At 42.5% G+C, this 21,652-nt stretch overlaps 1 protein-coding gene and 1 long non-coding RNA gene across 17 annotated transcripts in view; one reads left to right on the top strand and one right to left on the bottom strand.

Annotated features, from left to right (window-relative positions):
* Nucleotides 1-8,460, bottom strand: part of LOC105469857 (neuregulin 3) — a 1,123,162-nt gene extending 1,114,702 nt beyond the window's left edge. For all 16 annotated transcript variants that reach the window (XM_071069819.1, XM_071069824.1, XM_071069820.1 and 13 more), the window contains exon 1: nt 7,397-8,460. In XM_071069819.1, the coding sequence (XP_070925920.1) occupies nt 7,397-8,219 (823 nt within the window). In that variant the 5' untranslated portion in view covers nt 8,220-8,460. The remainder of the gene's footprint in view (nt 1-7,396) is intronic.
* Nucleotides 8,461-9,072: 612 nt separating this feature from the next.
* On the top strand, nt 9,073-10,184 carry LOC139356286 (uncharacterized). The gene is made up of 2 exons (XR_011607867.1): nt 9,073-9,208; nt 10,051-10,184. It is a non-coding gene; the product is annotated as an uncharacterized lncRNA (long non-coding RNA).
* Nucleotides 10,185-21,652: the final 11,468 nt, after the last annotated feature.

The raw sequence follows: 21,652 nt of genomic DNA, 5'->3' as shown, positions 1-21,652 counted from the left end.
GCCTATATCGCATCCATGATACACACTCATCCATGATACACACTATCACTTCTAGGAAAAGGCCTCAAAGACAAAATCTTAGCACTGGAAGCTGCTAAAATTCCATTATTAAACTTAATTCTGAATTCAGTTTGTAGGTTTGCTTCTGACTAATCCCTTTTTATGCCCGAGAATGGCAATCTATTATTTATGTACAATCACCAGCTTGTCTTGAGAAATAAAAGCTTATAACAACAAAAAAAGGTAATACTTTAAGATACAATTCAGGATGAGATTTCCAACAAACACAGATTTGAAGAAATCTATTTCCAAAATGCCAATATTAAAGTTCCCCAAAGTACAAACACAAACAGTATATTTAAAAGAGCTCCTTGATGGATATAATCAACCTATTAATTCTTGAGAACCGAATTCACAGTAACTGCTAAGTGGTCAAGGGAATGCAGTGCAGACACTGCCTATTTTCATACAAATTCTCTCCAAAATCTAAAGACCCAATGACAATCAGCGTAGGGATGGCACAAAAGGGCACCTTGGACATATTTTGCTTTATCAAGAATTTTTAGATTTCAGATTCCAGATCATTCAGCAATCTCAGTCATTTTCTCCCAAATTTCAGCTCCTCTCTGTGTTAAACGTATGCTGGAAATAGGCTTTAAAAAACACCTACCAAGCAAAGAATGAGAAATGATGACCTCCAGTTTGTGGTTCAACTTCCAAGGTGATTTGAGGTAGAATTCCACACTATATTTTATTGTGTGTGCCAGGATATTGGAGAGGAATATAGGAAAAACCCAAGGGCATATAAGAACAATAATCTTTCATTGTGATGAAAGATCCCTCAAGCTAGGTAACAAACCAGCTCCAATATTTCAACCAAATTCAATAGTCTGATGTGCTCTTGGATGAAAATAACCAGTCTATCTACTTCCCATTTCACTTGACATAAAAACAGTGACTGTTTTTCAGCTTATAAACTCTGTTGGGAGTGGCATGTAAGTCAGGTTATTGTCATCAAACTCATTATACCAGGGGAGGAAGTTAAACTTCAGAGAGATTATATCAGTTCCTAAAGGTTGCACAGCTACTACAGAATTCATGGCTAGAGGTTTTATATAGAAATATACAAACAAATATTGTTTATAAATATATATACATATATATGTATCATACACAAACACACATTTGTTACCCTTCCATGAGAGTGCCTAAAAATTATGGTCATGACTGCCTCTCATTTCCAATACTGTTACCTCCTAAAGGAATCACTTTCTTAATCTAACTCTTCTTAGCCAACTGGCTGTCACCATACTGCCTGGCAGGAGCACACCAATGCACAGTGAAAAGGACACAGCCACCAGGCCAAGCTCAAGGAAACCTACACTCCAGTGCAACTGCCAGCTGAGTCGTGCACTTAACAATACTCAGCTGGGATAATAGATTTGTTTATGTCAGTTGTTCTTACTCTAATTATGTAATTTACTTAAATATTATGTAAACCAGTGATATATGATTATGGAAATGAAAGATAATTGTAGTTTCTATTAAAATGTAATTGAATGCTTTGAAGAAACTCCAAAAGGTAAGTTGTTTTTTAAAGAATAAAAAAAGAAACCGAATCACATAGACAAGAAAATTGTAAGAGATTCCCAGGGCAAGGGTTTATCATTGTATTTATGAAGAACCTGCATACGGATTCCTTCACTAGTGTCTTAAAAAAAAAAAAAAAAAAAAGCTGGTAATTACAGATGTGGCTAATTTAAAAAAAAAAAAAAAAAAAGCAAAGATGCTAAGCTTAAACCAGTAGACACATACTTAGAAAAAGCCTTCGCCTACATCAAGACATGGGAGGCTGAATGTTGTAGTGATTAAAAGTTTTATTTTAATTGTCTTCTTTATGAACCATTACTTTTACAAACTTTCTGAATCAACCAATTACTTAACGGCATTGCAATGCCCCCAGATACTCAGTAAACATTTGAAACATGTGACATGTATTATGAAAATATAATTATATGAATGTATATGATAGCTTACGTTCAGTTGCTCAACTGTGTTGTGGAATCAGGTAAAAATGCTATCAAAATTAATATGATTTATATACCAATCTACGGGGGAAAAGAAATGACCATTCGCTTCCATCAAGTTTTTGGAATCCTTAATTATTGTTTTAAATCACCAACAGTTTAATAACTCAATTCCCTAAACGAGTATTTTTTTTCTTTAACTTTCTATGTCAATTTAAGCAGTCTAACTTAGCAAAAGGATTAACTTTTAAAACAACTTGAAGCAACATGTTAAGCATATCTAAGAAATTTCATTTAATGAGTATTGACTCCTTGTACTCTAGGCTAAGGAAAAAAGGGGGGGAAAAAAAACACAAAAGCCTGAAAGGAGCCTTCAGTCAGAGCCATGATTCAACTATAAAATACTGGAAGGTAGGAGTACAGGTAGTCTTAGGGGAAGGGTGAAATGGAAAACCAAACTAAACATGTGTCTAACGATTTTATTTATAATTGCATGAATAGGAAACATTTATTTCGGTAAGTTTTGATTGTGATATTGCAAAGTTTCAAATAGAGTCCATTGCTCACTTCACTATGTATATGGTTCTGGAGGGAACACTTTCTTGGGTGGAAAAGTAAAATTTCTAGGATCTCAAAATGTATTTGTCAACGCAGTACCAGCTCTGTCCTCACCCAACACACGAGTCTAAAGATAAAAACAGCTAGAAAGAAAGAAAAATGAATTTCAGTTCTATTCAGAAGCAATTCAAATGCATTTTAAAGACTTAGATTTATGACTATTCCCTTGCTCTTATATATTTCGGGGCCAACTTTCATGTTCCATTTTTGACATCCCAGATAGAATATTGAGATATGTTTGGCATTGGAGATGAGAGGTTATGAGGAAAGAATTTCTACAAAAGCAAGTTGAAAATAAGCTTTCTTCTCATTGTGTACAAAGGGGAGGAAGGGCTGAAAAAGTAGCTCCAGAGAGAGGAGAGATGGTATTCCTCTACATCCTGGATCTCCCAGGATGGCACTGATTTCAAACTGCACCAACACTGCTGTTGTGGCCCAACCTGAATTTAGAAAAGCTTCAGTAACAGCGAGAAATTGCCAGAAACCAGCTTTTTTTGGGTCAGGTTTTGAAAATAGCATAAATATAAAGGTAACTGGATTCACAAATCAAACCTGCAGAAGGGACTCTCAATTAGCAACACCACCTCCTATCCCTCACCTCAGTTTGAAGAACTGGGGAGGAATGCTTAAACCGCATTGTCTTCATGCACGGAGACCAACGAGTCCAAACTAAAAATGGCCCTAAAAAATCTTTGCTAACACACCCACCCCTGCCCTCTTTTTTTTAATTAGGACCATGAAGTGCAGCATAAGTGTGTAACAGTAAAATTGTACAGCATAATTGATTAAAGCAGAAAAGTCTCATAATCCTGTATTAAGGCCAAAGAAAATCAAAACATACTCAGGTTGCAGCATGTGCTCATAAAAAAAAAGTTCTCAATTGGATTTCATAAGAAATATTGATCCTGAGCACTGAATCCTCTCACTTTGGCTACCATGCATGATTGGGGTCAGTACCTTCTATGTGGATGCCTTTGAAGGCCGAGACTCATGTAGACAGAATACAACGTACAGGAGTAACTTTATTTAAACGAATTATATCTGAGGCTGCTTATACAGCAAACAAGTGTACTCTTAAAATTTAAGGAAGATGTTGGAAAGAATAAATAAGAAAATATGATTTTATCAATGCCTCTCTTAAAAATTATAGTAGGTATGACTAGGTAAAGTTTCATCTAAATAGACTTGATTAAATTAAAATTGCCTCCATACCTTGCTTAAACATCAAATGTACATTCTACATTTATTTCTTCTTAAATACACTATTTGATATTTGTGTGTTCATTATAATTAACCATATACCTTCCAAATCTAACCCAAGGAAACATCTATTAAAATAGGTTCTTTGTCTTTAGTATTTGAATTTAGCCAATGACTCCAGGCTACCACCTGTTAAACAGTATTTTCAGCTTAGTAAAAGAATTCTGTGTCTCTAAAACAATCCATATTTGCATTGGCAACATTGGACAACTATATTTCAAATCTGAAAATGAAATTGAAGGAGGTGTAAAAGGGAAACACTGATTGTACATTGGTCAATATCACTGTTCTCTACTGTCTGTAGTGACCTCCCTTTGGCTTGAAAAACCTGCAAATTAACCTATACTTTCAAATACAAAATGCTTCAAAGATGTTTTTGGTGAAATAATCTCCCCTGGCAATATGTTTAAGATACTCGTTTTTAGAGTCTGAAGTGCAAGCAAGTACTGGGCAGCTGGAAACCCAAGAATCCCAGTAACACTGAAGAAAGTTTTTGTCCAGCTCACAGCCTAAACAATGGAGGATGGGAAGAGAAGAATCAACTTGCAAACCCTCCTTTCTCCTCCTGCCTTACAAGTTCAATCCTTCTTTGTCTTTGATCCTACAGAAAATTAGAAACAGTTCTCCAACTGGGCCTTCCCCATAGCAAGAATAGTTTTTGCTTGAAAAAATTCCATTATCCATTAGCAAGCATGTTCATTTTCAGTGAACCAGCCTCTTCCACTCCAAAGAGCTATGCTGCCGTTTACAGACAGGATCCTTCTGATTGATCTAAGATGAACACAAAGACATTCATTCCATAAGCCTTCAGGTATCCAACGCAAAAGCAAAGATCCTGGCCATTAAAGAATTTGTGGGTTAGTCAAAAAAACCAAAGCATCATCCGTAACCATTTTTCAAGTACTACAACAGAATCCATTACTTTCATAAAAAAAAAAAAAAAAAAAAAAAAAAAAGCACCAGGACAGAAAAGACCCACTAAAGTACGGAGGTAGGAGCTGGGGAAAAGGAAATTTCTCTCCTGGGAACTTTAGGGGCATAACCAAGACAAGTAAAAAACAATATGAACGCCAGTGATTCAGGCTTTTTTCATCCTACAGTAGCATTGCTGATAATCTCTCAAATGAAATCTTAATTTCCTTTTGTTAATCATCCTGCAATCTTGGATGAAAAAATAACTAAACTATCCTCTTTCTTCAAATCACCATGCAACTTGCCTATTTAAATACGTTTTAAGAAAACTACATAATCCACCTTTCATTAAAATTTCCCTTGTTTATAGATGCAAACCAGGTCAATTTCAGCTGGATTTTGCATACTTGTATTATATACCTTAATTCAACTTCTTGTAAAGGTTTAAAAAAGAGAAAGAACTGAACATAAGATACAAATAAAACAAATACAGCTTCTAAGTCTATGTGAACATTGACACCATTTACAGATTTTTCCCCTCTTTTCCTTGGGGCTGAGGGCCCTGTCAATAATCATTACTTATTAAACAGGCTGCCATTCCAGTCCACAGAATATAGGAAGAGAGCATAGAGGGGTAGAAATAATTACCTTGGGCTTTTCTTTAAAGACCTCCGGAATGGAACACAAGGAAATCAATTGGGAAAGAACATGAAATACCCCTACCATGTGTAGTCCCCCTCCTCTCCCAACGCATACAAGGGTTGGAGATATACCACACTCCATTATTCATATCAACTGCATCAAAAGAGCAAATCAAAAATCTGGGGTCTTCAGAGTAGACTCATTTTCAATCCACTGAATATGCTCACACATACACTCATGAATCCTTTATCCTTCCACAAAACTCAAGCTAGATTTATTGAGTGGAGGCTCTAAACACCTCCTGAGAAAATGTGCTCTCAAAAATGACTGCTTCAGCCAAAGGAGAGAGAAGCAGCAAGTTACAGGCTCTACTGCCATTCTGGTTTGTGGCAGATTCCTTCCTTCCCTCCTTCCTGTCTCCCAATTTATCTTCTAGACTGTTTTTTCCAAAGCAAAGTAGGTTTGCTTTTTTTTTTTCCTTTCCCTCTCCTGGACCTTACTTACAAATATACTAAATTCTTTAAAAAGAAAAAAGTTTCAAGGGTTAAGTAACACCCAGGATAAGATCACAGGTGAGGGAAATGAAAAATTAGCAGACGACTGAAAGCAAACCCGGTATTCCCACCATCACTGAAGAGTTAATGATGAGCACTCTTCCCTTCTCCCCGATGCTATGGCTCAAAACACAAATACAATATAAAGACAGCATAACCAGACAGTTTTCTGCAAAATAGCCTTGCACAGAACTTGAACTAGCAGGCTGGAGTTTGTCCTAAATAACCTTCACAGGTTGCACAAACTGTTCCCATATCCTGATCAAATCAGTTTAAAAGACGCCTGAGATATCCTTAGAATAAAAACAAGGTGGGGGGTGGGGTGGGAGGTCAATGAGTCACCTAAAACATTTATAAACATTTTGAGAAAATATGCACTTTCTATACAAATAAACAGAAAGCTATCATGCTTTGGGTATACTGGCCCATACTGAGTCCAGGTTGAAGATGCTACATTCTAACGGTGACATGTTTCCAAACGGTTGGATGTTCTCACCCTTGAGTGCAGAAAACTCTCAACTCGCCTATGTTTTTCAGGCACAGAGGGAGAGGAGATAAGGTTCACACCCCACCTATGGGAACGGAACAAAAGCAAAGGCTTGGCAGGGCTGAAAAAAAAAAAAAAACTCCTCCTTCGTCAGGACCCTAGAGGTGGCAGCTCTGCAGGGCTCCCTTCCTATTTCCTCCTAGTTAACTCACTCTGGCCGGTCACAGAATCAATGTCTACACCTTGGAACGGGCAGGCTAGGAGGTGACCAGTTTAGCCCTTTGCCTTGGATGGCCTCCTTTCCCCAAGTCTCCCAATGGCTTCTAATTAACCCTTTCCGGTTCCTGCCCAGGTCAGGGCTGCTGGAAGCGTCCTCAGCTACATTAAACGCGTATCTCCATCAACTCGTCACCCCACACATGGACATAACTTCCTTCTGTGGTTTATCGTCGGTCACTTTGCATGTGCTTTGCTTTCTTTCCTTCCTACCGGCAGGCGGAGAAGGGGCTCAGTGCCTTGGGGAAGGCCCTCTCTCCCTCCCCGGCCCTCTACTGGAGCGGGATCCGGCAGCTCGCCAGCAGGTCTGCAGAGAGGAGGGATCGCACTCGCGTTAACCCTTTGAAAGGAGCTGGGAGATCTGTTCTCATTTGGGACCCGCAAAAGTGGGGCCAGTGGAGCCTGACAATCTCCCTCCCCTTTCTACACGCCCCCACCCCCCAGAAACAGGGCAGGCTGGCACCCTCCCTTCTGGTGGTCAGTTTTAATTAGCTCTCACTCTGCCCCAAAACCTGGGATGGGGGAGGGGGGTTGCTAGAAGGCAGGCGGCGAGGGAAAAAGCAGGAGGGCAGAAAGGAAACCCAGTAGTAAATCATAGTTGAGACACAGTGTTTACTTACGAAATTTGGGGCTGGTGCTAGTTTCTGGTGTGGTGGTGGTAGAGGAGGAGGAAGAAGAGGAAGAAGAGGAGGCAGCATCCTGAAAGGGAGACAGGGTCCAGGAGGGAGTAGAATCGTGAAGGTAGGAGGAGGTAGCGTATGCCGCAGTGGGCCAGGATGGCATTGCCTGGGTACTTGGGGTTCCTGGCACCGGGGGTCGGGAGCCCGGCGTGCTGCTACTAAAGAACGGGGCCGTGGTGGACAGGACCGTCGAGGGGGCCGCAGTGTTCCGTGCTGTGGTGGAGCGCGGGCTGGCCCGGATTGGCACCCGGTGCCCGGGGAAGCGAGTGGGCGCCCGCGTGATGGTGGTCAGGCGAGTGCTAATCCGGTTGGGCGTCCTGGAGGAGGCGGCACCCCCGGCGGAGGGGGTGGCGGGGGACGTGGTGGAGGTGGTAGTGGTGGTGGTCTCCATGGCCTTGGGGAAAGAGCTGGGCTTCGAGAGGAAGAAGGGGTCCTGGCCCATCCCCTTGGAGTCCACTAGGTCGGTGGGCACGTACTCCTTGACGGAGCCCACCACGATCCATTTGAGAAGCATGAGGCTGAGCCCCAGGCCGATGAAGCCGATGAACAGAGGTACCACGCACAGCCACGTCTGCTGCCGGTTCCACACGATGCAGTCGCTACAGCGTAACTCCCGGGGGGGCTCGGCCGCCCCTTCGCCGCCGCCGTCCGGGCCCCCGCCCGCCGCTGCCGCCGCCGCAGCCGCCGCGGTGCCCTCCTCGGCCGAGGCGGCGGCTGCCGAAGCGGCACCAGGTGGCGAGGCAGCGGCCGCCCCTTCACTCATCCTAGGAGCCGGTCTTCAGCTTCGCCCCCCCGAGGGCCGCGCCAGAGGCATGGGGCCGCGCGGGTCGGGCGCGGGCGCGGGCTCCGGCGGCGGCGGCGGCGGGCTCGGGCGCAGGCAGCGGCCGCGGCGGCCGCATGCAAATCGGCTCCCTGCCCCCACGCCCCTCCCCCCGAGAGGCGGGCGGCGGGCGGGGAGGAGAAGAGCGGGGGAGGGGACGGGGCCGGGGAGGGGGCGGTGAGGAGCGCGGAAGAGGGGCGAGACTGGCCCCCGGCGCCTCCGGTCGGTCAGAGAGCGGCGGGGCGCGTCTGCAGCCCGCCAAGCGGCCTCCTGCGCGCCGGGGCCCCGCACCCGCTGCTGCTGCTGCTGCCCGCCGCCTGCGTGCGCTCCAGCCGCGCCGGCATCCTCGGGGCACCGCGCCCGACCCGCTCCCTGGGGCGCCCGTTCGCGCCGCGCCTGGGCCTCGCACCGCCTTCAGTGGCCCCGCCGGCCGGTCGCGGGGTGCCAGCTACCAGCCAGCCGCATTCCAACACAGAGGGCCGGCCTGGCCGCCGCGATCCTCGGCGGCTGCTCGGCGAGCCCGGGCGGTGAGGTGCACCTGTTCTTCAGCCGGCCGGCAGCCAACCCTCGGCCAGCACTCTCCCGGAGAGACCAATCCCAGCGCAGCGCGGAGGGCTAGCGGTCTGGCTCCCCTCGCTCCAGCCGTCCGCTGCTCCGCGCCGCTGCCGCCGCCGCCCGAGAGTCAAACTCCAGCGAACGGCACCGCTGTAGCCGCCGCGAGCCAGGGGCTGGGGGCGCACCGGGCGCCCGCGGCGGGTGCGGTCTGACCCGCCTCCGAGGGACTCGACAAGCAGGCAGAGGATCGGAAATCACGCCCCGGCGCCCTGCCCGGTTGAGCGTGGGGGACGAAAGCGGGAGACTGCGTCGGGGGTCCCCGGGGACGCGGACCCCGGGCCGAGGGCGTCTCCAGGCGGGCTCTGGCTGCCAGGCGGGTGCGTGTGTGTGTGCAGAACCGCCGCGGCGGGCTGGGATTCGGGCAGAGTAGCGCCTCCCACCAGCGCCTAATGCTGGTTTCTTAATGCACACAAGATAAATAAATGATCCAAGCAAACCCCCGTTTGCCGGGGGTTGGCACAAGCAGCTCCCTACCGATTGTGAGCCCGTCTCCTGTACGGATCCAGTGGGGTCAGAGACTGACGCTGCTGGGCGAGGGGCGGGGGCGGATGCTGGTGGGAGGGTGCCCGTGCCCTCCCCTGCCGGATGGCGGTGCGGCTAGATGGAAGGCCACCTTTGCCTGAGTTCCTGAGAGATGCAGGTGGTGCAGAAGACCTTTGTGTAATCAGACCTGTCAGATATCTCCAAGCCATTTATGTGAACTTGCCTTAAAATACTGTCTTTACGTGTAAATGTACGCACAGGTACACACGTTAAGAGGCAAGTGTTTGTGAGAGGTAAATGTAAAACGATTTGGGGTTGGACTCCGAAATTCCGTTGCTGGTTTCTTCCCTTGGCTGGGGAGGCACCTGTGTACCTATTTCTCCAGCGCTGCGTGGTACCTGCCGAGGCAAAGGGCAAAGAGCTGGTATTAGCATGATATATGCTGATAGTGCAAAACCTGGCTTGGCAACCCTCCCCAGATTTCCTGGCCTAAAGTGGAAACCGAAGAGGAGGGGTTTTTATTTACAAACGTTAAGAATATAAGGTTGAGAAAGGCAGCTTCCTAATACATTTTCCCAGCACTGTCTGATTGATGTGGATGATGGAGCCCGCATTCTCTTGTCCTGTGATAGTCTCCACAAAGATGAAGTTTTCAAGGTATCCATTTTATTCACAGGTGGAGAACCAAACGTTACACTGAAGAGACTGCAGAGAGCAGAGGATGCATTGAAACAGGAAGCCCCTGGGGTTTAGTGCCTACCAGAGTACTTTGCACACACACGGTTAATAAATTATTTTTGATGGCAGTAATGCGGCTGTCACCTCTTTCAGCTATAACATTGAGACTTTCCCCATAGGAAAGCTTTTGATTTTTAGTTTGATGGAGCATGCCTTAATCTAGTAGTGCTGAACTATGGTTCCAAAAATTGCAAAAAAAAAAAAAAAAGAAAAAAAGAAAAAAAAATTATTTGAATCCAAATTCCTTTGGCTTTCCAATGTAAAGCACTGCCCTCTTAAGTAAAAACTGACCCAGTCTCTACCTTCTGTGGGTGCTAGGACTCTACTTCCCAGCTAGGAATCTACTTGCCCAGCCTTTCTTGTGTAGCAAATAAAAGCTTTCCTGCAAAACTCGTCGGAATTATAGCAGGTGCTACTGTCAGCTATTTAAGACAGAAAATTACTTTTCCAAAGCACTGCTAGTTCATTGCCCACCCCCACCACTGCCAGGATTCCTGTGGTCTCTCCCATTTTTTCTGCCTGGTAGAGTAAATCCAGTGTACAGGAAGGGATGCTATAATGCTGCAGCTGGGCAAATGCGGACAAATGTTCCCTTTCCTGAAGCCACAGTCTGACAGCATTCACTCCATGTTCTCTCAGTACTCCCTAATGCCTTCTTCATCTGCCTCTCCAAATTCCCTCTACTTCTCATTTCCACTTGGCTTTAACAGCTTATTCATGTATCCCTGTTGAGCTCATTTTGCCCCAGATCCCAAGCCACCGTACTCAGCTACCCATTGGTTGTTCTCACAGTGAACATCATCACTAGAGAGAGAGAGAAAAAAAAAAAATCAAAACTTTGCTTTGATAGCCTTGTATTGGGGAACAGGTTGTACCACCCTATCCAAGAATGTTTGGCTGGTGCAACCATCATTAACTTGCAATTTTATTGTGAGGCTCCCTGGTAGCAGGTGGTAAGCACTGGCACTGGAAGTGAGAATGGGGAGGGGGCTGTCCACAGTTGTGTCAAGGACAAGTGGTGAACCTTCTCACTGCTAATAAGCAGCCAGTTCACCAGTCCCATGGTAGGGAGGAGCCTCGTTCTGGTGACTCACAGCTCACTGGAGCAGAACGCTGAAGAAGCAGCTTCAGGCTCAGACTCTTACGATCGGGATTCAAGTTAGAGCTCTGCCACTTATAAGCAATAAAATCACTCTGGGCCACTGTTTTCTCAACTGTGAAATGGAGGTATAATGCCTACATCCTACGTAATTGTATGAAATTGTATAGCTAAATGGGCTATTCACCTATGGTACCATTTAAGCCTTATCCTCGGATATCTTCCTGTGGAGATAATTATTCTAACAAATGGATGTGGCATGCCTCAGCCTCTCCTGAGCTTCCCATCTGCCTGACTATAATTACCTGTAGATATCTCCTATGTGGTCTACGGACACACTAAACTTGGGATTTCTAATCATTGCCTAAAGTTTGACACCAATCAGCATTTCTATTGAAATGCAGTTTTCCCCTCAATGGCACCAATAACCCCAGGCTGAGAGTCTCAGTGCGGTCTCTGACTCCTTACCCCCCATTTCCCAAGTTCAATTAGTTGTCAAGTCATTTACTTTCCACAGTATGATTGTCCAGGGCTTCCTCCATTGCAAAGTCTTTGGTAAAGGCTCATCTTTTGAAACCACAAGGCTGTAAATGACCTTAGTGGTCAGACACCTCTGATGTGTCATCTCATCACATGTCCCAGCTGTTGGGTTTCTTCCGGCTCTCTGGAGAAAGGCACTTCCTGGGGAAGACCACCCAGCCTGTCAGTGTACATAATTAGAAAAGTCTTTGTGTTGAGACAAAAGTCGGCCTTCCCATACATTCACTCTTTCTCCTTAGATCATTCTTTATAGAAACCTTTTACAAATTAGGTACTAGGCACAGAGAATGTAACAGAGAACACAGGTAAGGCTCCTACCTTCATGGAGCTTATATTTTAGACTAACGATGAACAAACACAGTAGATAAATTTTATAGTCTATCAAAAAATGAAAAGTACAGGTTTGGACCACCAAGAACATGCCTAGTTAGTGTAATTACAAAGGACATCTCTTCTCCAATCCAAGATCCTCAATCTGTTTCCCATCCCCACAAGGCCATGAGAACTTGACTCTCCTAGCAACATGACACCAGAGTGCTCTTTTATTCCCTGTGGGTTCCCTGGCTAGTGTACTCACTTTTGAAGCCAGTCTGGCCTGCAAAATCCTAATATTCTTCATGATGTTTACTGGAATCATGTCTAGAGGCAATGTGGTTCCCGAACACATTTCACAGAGTAAACATTTTGCAAAGCATGAATAAGGCTAACCTTCCATATGACTGCATATGTCCTTTTTCTCCCTTGGTCTAGTCCACTACTGTGATTATAATGATACACATTTTTTTAGTAATCATGGTGGCCTTTGTAAAATAAAAGTTGATTGTTTTCTTCACAAGTCTCAACCAGTAATCTTATTTCTTGGGGGTTCTTGATGCTGTATGTGTAGGACTAAAAATCCAAAAATCTGGAAAATCCCCACGTGGATCACGTTATTCATAACAGCTTGACTCCCAAGCATTTCTGCATTAAAACCAATATCATAAATAAATGAATAATAAAATACAAAAAGTATACAGAGCAAAATCTGAAAGTGGAAAGTGAAGAATTCCAGTTCTAACCATATGGAAGTCACAAAAAAGATGATTGTAACAATCTTCAAAGACTTAAGGTATTTGGAATGTTACCAAATTGCACTATCATAAATTAGCAAATGCTGACTACTGTATAACAGGATGTGGAATTAGAAGTTTTTAATAAGGCACTAAGGAAAAAAATAGATGTGAATTTTTAGTGGGAGTTGCCAGAAAACAATACCCAAATTTCAAAATAGGTTAACTATGAACTGGATAGGTAGCACAACAAAATGTAGATTGGGGGAGAATTTTTTTTGAGACAACGTCTTGCTCTGTTGCCCAGGCTGGAGTGCAGTGGCATGATCTCGGCTCACTGCAACCTCGCCTCCCAGGCTCAAGTGATTCTTCTGCCTCAGCCTCCCAAGTAGCTGGGATTACAGATGCCCACCACCACGCCTGGGTAGTTTTTGTATTTTTAGTAGAGACAGGGTTTCACCATGTTGGTCAGGCTGGTCTCAAACTCCTGACCTCAGGTGATCTGCCAAACTCAGCCTCCCAGAGTGCTAGGATTACAAGTGTGAGTCACTGTGCCCAACCCAGGGAGAATTTCTGTGAAGAGGGTACCTTTAGCAGAAGTTGTGCTTGAGTTCAGTGGGGGAGGAACGCAAGTACAGCGTTCAAGTACAGATATGTATCACTTAACAACAAGGATATGTTCTAAGAAATGTGTCATTAGGAGATTTTGTTATTGTGTGACATTGTAGTGTATACTTAGAGAAAACTCTATGGTATAGCCATCTACACACCTAGGCTATGGGGTGTGGTCTGTTGCTCCTAGGTTATACCTGTAGAGTATGTTACTATATTGAATATTGCAGGCAATTGTAACACAATGGTATTTGTGTATATAAACATAGCTAAGCATAGAAAAGGTATAGTCAAACTATGACATTATAATCTTAGGGAACCACCACTATATGTGTGATCCATCATTGACTGGACCGTCCTTATGCACTGCATGACTCTATGGTGAGAGGGGACACAAAAGAGAATCCTGGAGAGCTCAATCTGGGCCTCTTAGTGTTTGAATGAGCCTCATTGGATTGGGACACAAGCCTCAGGAATATCAAATCAAGGAGATAGGTTAATTGGGCTGTGGCAGCAGCAGACAATTTAAGCATTTGTCAGAAGGCACGAAGATAGAGCCCAGGTTGAATGTTGGGTGAGTGTAGAGGAGAGGAGCATTAGTCGAAAATGAGCTGGAAAGTCAGTGGTAAAAGATGTGAATGTGATAGATGTTTATGTAATTCTTTTCGCATTGCATTCAAACTGCCTGTACTTTAGGGTACCAATATGGGTACGTTATTCTTGACATTCAAAGTTGCCATTGCTCTTTGTCTATCTAGTTTTTGGTCTCCTTGCCAATAGTTTTTGCCTTTCTTATTTTTTAGGCAGAGTCTCACTCTTGTCACCAGACTGGAGTGCAGTGATGCGATCTTGGCTCGCTGCAACCTGCCTCCTGGGTTCAGGTGATTCTCCTGCCTCAGCCTCCTGAGTAGCTGCGACTACAGGCATGCGCCACCACTCCCTGCTAACTTTTGTATTTTTAGTAGAGATGGGGTTTCACCATGTTGGCCAGGATGTTCTCAATCTTTTGACCTCATGATCCAGCTGCCTCGGCCTCCCAAAGTGCTAGGATTACAGGCGTGAGCCATCATGCCCGGCCTTAGTTTTTGCCTGTCTATCCATGTCATGCCTGGCATTTTCCCCGAACGTTGGTAGATATATTTTTCTTAGATTGCTTCACTGTGCAATTCTATTCTTTTGGAATCATCTTATTGGAGCTAAAACTGGAGAACTGGTAGATGGAAATTTACCTTGACAATTCACTGATCAAGCACCCTCAGAGGACCCAGTGCTTTGGAAAGGGTTTTAAAAAAACAGCTTCTCAGCATGGTTAGAAACAAAGCTGGTGGGTTCATATTATTTTCTCCTCCTTCCAAACCACAAGCAGGATTTCATTTGACAATTTACATGCTTCTCACCACTCCTGGATCGGGTCAGTGTAAAGGAACTTCTAGTAGAGAAGGGATGTGATGCCAGCTCTCTGAAACGCTTTCCTGTAAGTGAGAAAAAACATCTTTGTCTCAAGCTTCATTATTCCTAAGAAAGGCGGCTTATTACGCTGCATTCAGAACGAGCTGATGTGATTTCATGTTTGTATAAATAACACTTTGGCTTCATCTCACCTGCGTTTTCTAGAAATCTTCATTCTGCTTCCTTAGATTTTGGGCTAAAACCTTCATAACACACTATGGGAGAAAACAAACAAATACTTTTCTACATTTCTTCATTGGTTCATTTTATAACTACACCGTGGAGACTCTCGCTAAGCTGTTCAGAGAAATCGGAGGACAGACAGCCTTGGTGCCACATCTGAGACCTTTGCTTACAGTAGCTGACCTGCTCAACATGGCCCTAACTTGTTTACTTAATAGAATATTACGATACAAGTATGAATTCAGAATTTCCTCGCCCACTTCCCAATCTTTCTGATGATTATTAGTAGTCTGTGAAGGTTTTCAGGTGGCCCACAATCTATCTCTTATATCAAGTAAAGAAATGTATTCTTGATATAGATCAATCGTCAGTAAAGAAAGAGCAAAGGCTTTGGATTCAGACAGACTTGAACTTGACTTTCAGCAAGTTGTTGTGTGGTTGAAAAGTGTCACTTATGATGTGCTCAGTGCTGTGGTTGGCATATAGTAGACAGGTCAGAGGTAGTAACAGGTATTGTAATGAAAATCCAAATTGCCAGTGTGGAACATTATCTTAGAGCCTGCCTTTTCCAACAAGATTTTTTGCAGGAGATATTCACAGGAGTTTGGTGCTCTGTTATTTCTATTAACAAGCTGGATCTTGGCAGTGTATGTGAGCTTTAGGGTCAGGGAAGGGGCACTGTGGAGAGGCATGGACTTCATAGCCCCAGGTGATGAATCCATCTTCATTCCTTCCCCTGTGTGCTACCCCCACTGCCACCATGGCCGAGGAAGCCCACAGAATTACCAAGGAATACGTGTTGATATCTCATAGCAGATTTGGCCCATCTGTTATCTCCAAGAAGGGCATTCTGAGAGGACAAAACTTGCTCAATACTCTAAATTGAGAAAGAAAAAACGAAAACACCACCTAGTTTATTTAGACAAAATTATCACCTGAAACCCAGCAGGCTAACAATGCCCATCCCTTGTGAGAAAGATACTCCAAAGGGTTTTGGAGACTTAGAAAACATGTTTTTTATCTTGCTCTTGAGAATTTTATGATTTGGTGGAAGGTGATTCCCTGTTTTAAACAAAGACGAATAAAAGTACCAATCTGTACTTACGTGTCTATGTAACTTTGCCAGTGGGCAGTGCTTAAGCTGAATGCAGATAGTAAAGGAAACAAGATTATGCAAGGACTGGCTGGTGGTGAACTTCTCAACTGCCTTCAGAGTATTGTTCAGGATTGTCTGAGTAGTTTCTTAAGTGTCATAGTTTTGTTCAGCATTACTGATGCCAAAGACAAAAGGACAACCAGTAAGGAAATTGATTCTATTCAGGCTATTACAACAAGGAGTGCACACCAGGTCCAAAAATCAGAATGCCTTAGCACAGTGGTTTTGCCCTCGACTGTCACAGGGAGGAACACAGCATGATTTACAGTTGGGGGTATTGTGCAATTAGGTGGAGTCCCAGGCACTTAGCTGAACAGGAGATGTTTATCTCTTTGTCTAGCCAGTTTCAGGGGGAGGGACAGTTCTGGTCTTAAGCTAATCATTTATGAGATAAAGAACAACAAGGTGGAGGGTCTGTGTCTGGCCTTTTCAGCTGGTTCAGGAAAAAGGAAGGTCTGTGTTTGGCCTCATCCTCAACCAGGGGGTCATCCATGTCTTATGGGAGTCATGGGAAACAGTGGACAAGCAGTGTTACCTCAGTCCCATGGGAAAAGGTGGTTCTTGGTGCTGAGCCACTTCCTGAAACACAGAAGTTGGAAGAGATTTCTGAAAACCAAAATTATGGGGATGGATTCCTTAGGCATTACTGTTCCACAGAAGCCTAGGACTCAGGTAAACTTCAATATTGACATTGACATAAATTTATGGTTCTCTATTTAGCATTATGAGAAAGTGTTTGTGCTAATAATTCCTTAGTAATGATAAGAGTGGAAACATATCCTGTAAGACTCATGTTTCTTTTTTCCTTACATGGAAAATACGAAGTAAAATTACTTCCAAATCTTTAGTACTGGTGAAAAACAGTGAAATGCCATAGGAATACCATGGGGCATAGAAAAAAATGTGTATCTCCATTTGACAAAATATTCTTCATGTTCTAGTTAGCTTGGCAGTTAGAGGATATTTTAGAATTTAGAAGCCACAAAACGGTATCCTAGTACATCTTTTAAAGCCATAGGTATAATCCTATGTAATTTATAACATACACAAACTATGTCAAGATTTTTACTGTGTTTTTTGTGGGAGCTTGTCTAGTGTACATTTTTTGTCTCAATATCATTACTTTTAATTAATGCAACAATGAAAGACTGTGGGAAAGCATCTTCTCCTTTGAATATAGACATCTTAGGACAATTGAATAACACATTTGACCAATCATTATGTTTGTGCATGCTTGTGCTTGGGGGGTGTGTGTGTGTGGTGATATATGTAACAAAGAGGGATATGCAAGCAGTTTTTACATTAAAACTGTCCAGGGAACGAGGTGGAATAGAAATGGAATTATATGTATAGATTAATGAAAACTATATACTCAACAGTGATAATTAGATTTCAAACAGAATTAAGGGACAGAAAGTGAAAACAGAAAGCTCTTTAGGCTTACTTACTCAAAGGAATTCCACAGAGCTGGGAAATGTAAAGTTGACCCTCCTGAGAGACTAGCCAGGCCGAATGGCTTCTATTGTGCTTCAGAGAGAGAGCAAGCGGTTTCAGAAGCAGACAAGAGGAGTTTAGAATGCTGTCCAACCCCACTGCTAATGGTTGCTCAGATGGAAAACTCTCTATCAGGAACTGGAATAAAGTTCACCCAACTCTGATTTCTCCTGAGTCACTGCAAAGGAAAACAATTTTTAGTCTCCACTACATTGAATAACATTAAAAACCAAAACAACACTATTTATGGTTAATGGTTTAAATATTTAAAAAAATTAGACAAAAGTCTCAAAATCCTCATGTTGGGAATGACATAATCAAAAAATAACCTCCTTGGGAAATTTTCAATTAGCTAGGAAGTATTCCCCTGGTAAGCAGAGTAGGATATATGGGTGATCTCTTGCTTTAAGGCAGATTTGCAAATAATTACACACTATTTGCCACTCCACACATAGCTCTGTCTGTTGTCCTTTCTCTCACTGGGAGGACTAAAGAAGTAAACTCACAATTGGTATTCCTCACGTTTCTCCAGGACACACATCTGATTTCTCTGGGCAATTGTCTCAGCAGCAAGACACCTCTTAGGCAAGGCATGATTGGTTTCCAGAATTTGAACCCGAAATGCACCTGTACCTTTTGTTCACTGAAGTGATAAGCATAAATATTAAAGCAAGAGGCTAGAACCCTGGTCTAAGTCCTAGAAATTCAATGTAGACCTGAAGAAGGACAAAAGAGATCTGATATTCTATATGGAAATTTACAAAAGGGACCCAGAAATAGAAAGATTTAGAAGTTACATTAAAAACTTTGGCGAATTCTAAAAGTTGTAGCCATCTTCAAGTGCACGGAAGGAAGGACCTGAAGGGAATTGAACCTCCTGCACAATCTTGCAGGCAGTCTTTTCTGAAAGCTGTATTCCAGTGACCCTTTGAAGTGGCAAGGCACATTCAGGATCTCATCATCCTATAATGCTAATGGGTAAAAAGTGATACCTTTCATCTTTAAAGCTTTCAGACAAACTTACATCATTCAAATTCTTCAAGCATTTCCCCCTTCCTGTGGAAAAAAAATGGCAATTTCTTCTTTCTTTCTAAAAATGTTTTTTTTTTAATTTTTAAGATTTTTTGCATGAGTGAGATGGAATATTATGGAGTCATTATGTCTTTTGTTTCCAGACATGGTGTCAGAAACGTCATCCTGAAGACAGACAATTCTGTGCATCAAAGTTTTCTTGTCCCACTGTGCATTCAAGGGAGACTTAAATGGAGTTGTAAATATTTTGATTAAGCTAACCAAGGGTCACATATAATTTCTGAAAACGCAGGTATCAAATACTTGATGGATTTAGAGAATGAGTGTACATGGAGCAAAGAGGAGAGTTGAAACTATGAACAGCAAATTCTTGATTCTCTAATATGAAGAAGGATGTGGGTAGCACAGAATGTATTTTAACAAACAGGAAGCCTGTGATTGAATCTTACTTTGTCTAACAATTTGATGAAAGTCTCTGGGTCTCAGTCATATTGTCCACAAAATTTGGCAAGCACTATTGTCAGGATTGTTATAACGTTAAAACAGAAAACAAATGTGAATATATTTTGAATATTTTAAAACGCTCTGCATATATTTTTAAACATTCAAGTACTATCAATTAATGTGATTACGAACATTTATTGTATTCAATTGTGTCTTTATATTGGATGATACGGAATATATGTAAACCTCAGTGTTTAAAAAAAATCTCAAACTGAAATGTAAAAGGGCAACTTTTCTTCACAATTTTATACTATGTGTCAGACTCCTTTTGTTCTTTATAGGTTCCTGTCTATCAAAAGCAAATGAAAGTTCTCCAGGGTACACATTCCCAGGGGCACAGGTTGGGCCATTCCTTGAAAGCTACTGCCTTGGCAAGCTTATAACCAAGAGGAATATATGCTGTCTAAGCTGTCATTCTTTGCCCTTTAGGGTTAGGCTGGAGGTGAGAGAACTAATTTGGAGTCACCTCTTCTCTTCAGCTGGCCCAAACACTTTCATTTTGGATCTTTTATGTCGTAATTTCCACTTCCCTCAGCGCTCTTGGAGTCAGACATCTTACGATTACATGTTTTGTAGCAATGCTTTTAGTTATTTCTATTATTGCTGGTGGCCTGATTAAGTGGTCGAAATAATAAAATCCAAAGAAATAAATGGGTCCTGTGCTAACTTGAAAGACTAATTACTGCCTGACAATTACAGATATAGCAACTTCCCAGAGTCATTTTTATCATTATTTTACTTAAAAAATAGTACATTATATGCAAGAGAGCTCTCATATTAGGACCTTAAACCATAATACAGCATTTATGTACTAATCAAGGTTTTTGCCTAAATATCAAAGTATCTTTTGTGAGGAGTTGAGGGGGTGTCTAAAGAAGCATACTATCAGTGATGTCAGTAAAATGGTAGAGTAAGTAAGGGTCTCTGAGAATCCTCTTCTTCATGAAAACAATGAGAACATTGGCAAAAACTCTCAGAGTCAACTTTTAAAAAATATTGGAAATTTACCAGAGCAGCAATCTGAGGAGCATTTATTCAATAAAGAAAAAAAAAAAAAGGCTGAATCTTGGTAAGAACAAAAAGCATGTCCTATTTTCATCCTATTTTCATCCTTCTCTCTCTAGCTCCACAGTAGCCTTGAAAATCAATAGTCTGCAATCACCAGTAAAAACTAGCAGACTGGAGGGGGCAGAATGGGGTTGGAGTTCTTTCAAAGCTTCATTTCCAAAAAATTGTCATTATTTGACCCATCTAGTGGTTCCCTAGAAGAGCCAATTACAAGGCTGAGTTTACCTAATATGACTCAGAAATCACCAATACGAAAAGCCCCTTTTAATCAGGGGCTTGTGTTTGTAAGATTTAGAAGCAATATTTTAAGTTTGTGTTCATCCGAAGCAGTAGGCAACATTTGGGGCAAACACTAAGCTAAGCAAAAAGTTTAAAAGGAAAAGTTGAGGAATGAGATGTCCATGGGGGTTTTGAAAAACTCCAACATGTTTTTCAAAATATAGAAGATCATGCACAGCATAAAGCTATGCTTATGCCAAGGGAAGAACTGACGAAGGTCTAGGCTTTCATTTGTGACTGACCTTGAGGTTCTATGTAAGCAGGAAGTGAGGGGGAAGAGGGTTGTAAACTCCCAGAGCACTGAAAATGTGGTCTAACACATGCAGAACCACCTGGCAAAGATTGGGAGACTTTCTGGCTTCAAGTGTTCAAGGAAATTTATGTCCAGTCATTAGCCACTAAAGTAACTGAACAAAAACTTCAGTGGCCACTTACCAACAACAACAAACAATATGGATTTTACATAATTTGTCCAGGAAAGTCATTAAACAAATAAACAAACAAAATAGACAACAATAACAACAAGCCCTAGGGAGGGGAGAAGAATCTGATTTTCAGAGCTGTCACATTATGTTCTAAAAATTCCAAGTTCACAACAAAAAATTATGAGGTTTGCAAATGAACAAAGCCTGATTCATATGCAGGAAAAAAGCAATCAAAAGAAACTCTCTAAAAAAGCATATGTGTTGGACTTACTAGACAAAGACTTTAAATCAGTTAGGTTAAACACATACAAAGACATAAAAGAAACCATGTCTAAAGAACTAAAAGAAAGTATGAGAATAAAGTCTAACCAAATAGAGAATATCAATAAAGAAGCATAAGTGATAAAAGAGAACCAAATAAAAATTCTTGAGATGAAAAGTACAAAAACTAACACACAAAAAAAATCACTATAAGGGCTTAACAGAAATTTGAGCAGGCAGAAGGAAAAAAATCAGCAAACTTCAGGATAGATCAGTTGAAACTATCCAATCAGAGGAAGAGAAAAAAGAAAGAAGAAAAATTAACAGAGTCTCTGAGACTTTGAGACAACAGGAAGCATACTAAAATTGGCATAATGGGAATGTGGGAT

This window comes from Macaca nemestrina, chromosome 9 (assembly GCF_043159975.1).
Source record: "Macaca nemestrina isolate mMacNem1 chromosome 9, mMacNem.hap1, whole genome shotgun sequence".
NCBI lineage: Eukaryota > Metazoa > Chordata > Mammalia > Primates > Cercopithecidae > Macaca > Macaca nemestrina.
Note: the sequence above shows the minus strand (reverse complement) of the source record. Positions and strands in the feature narration are given on the sequence as shown.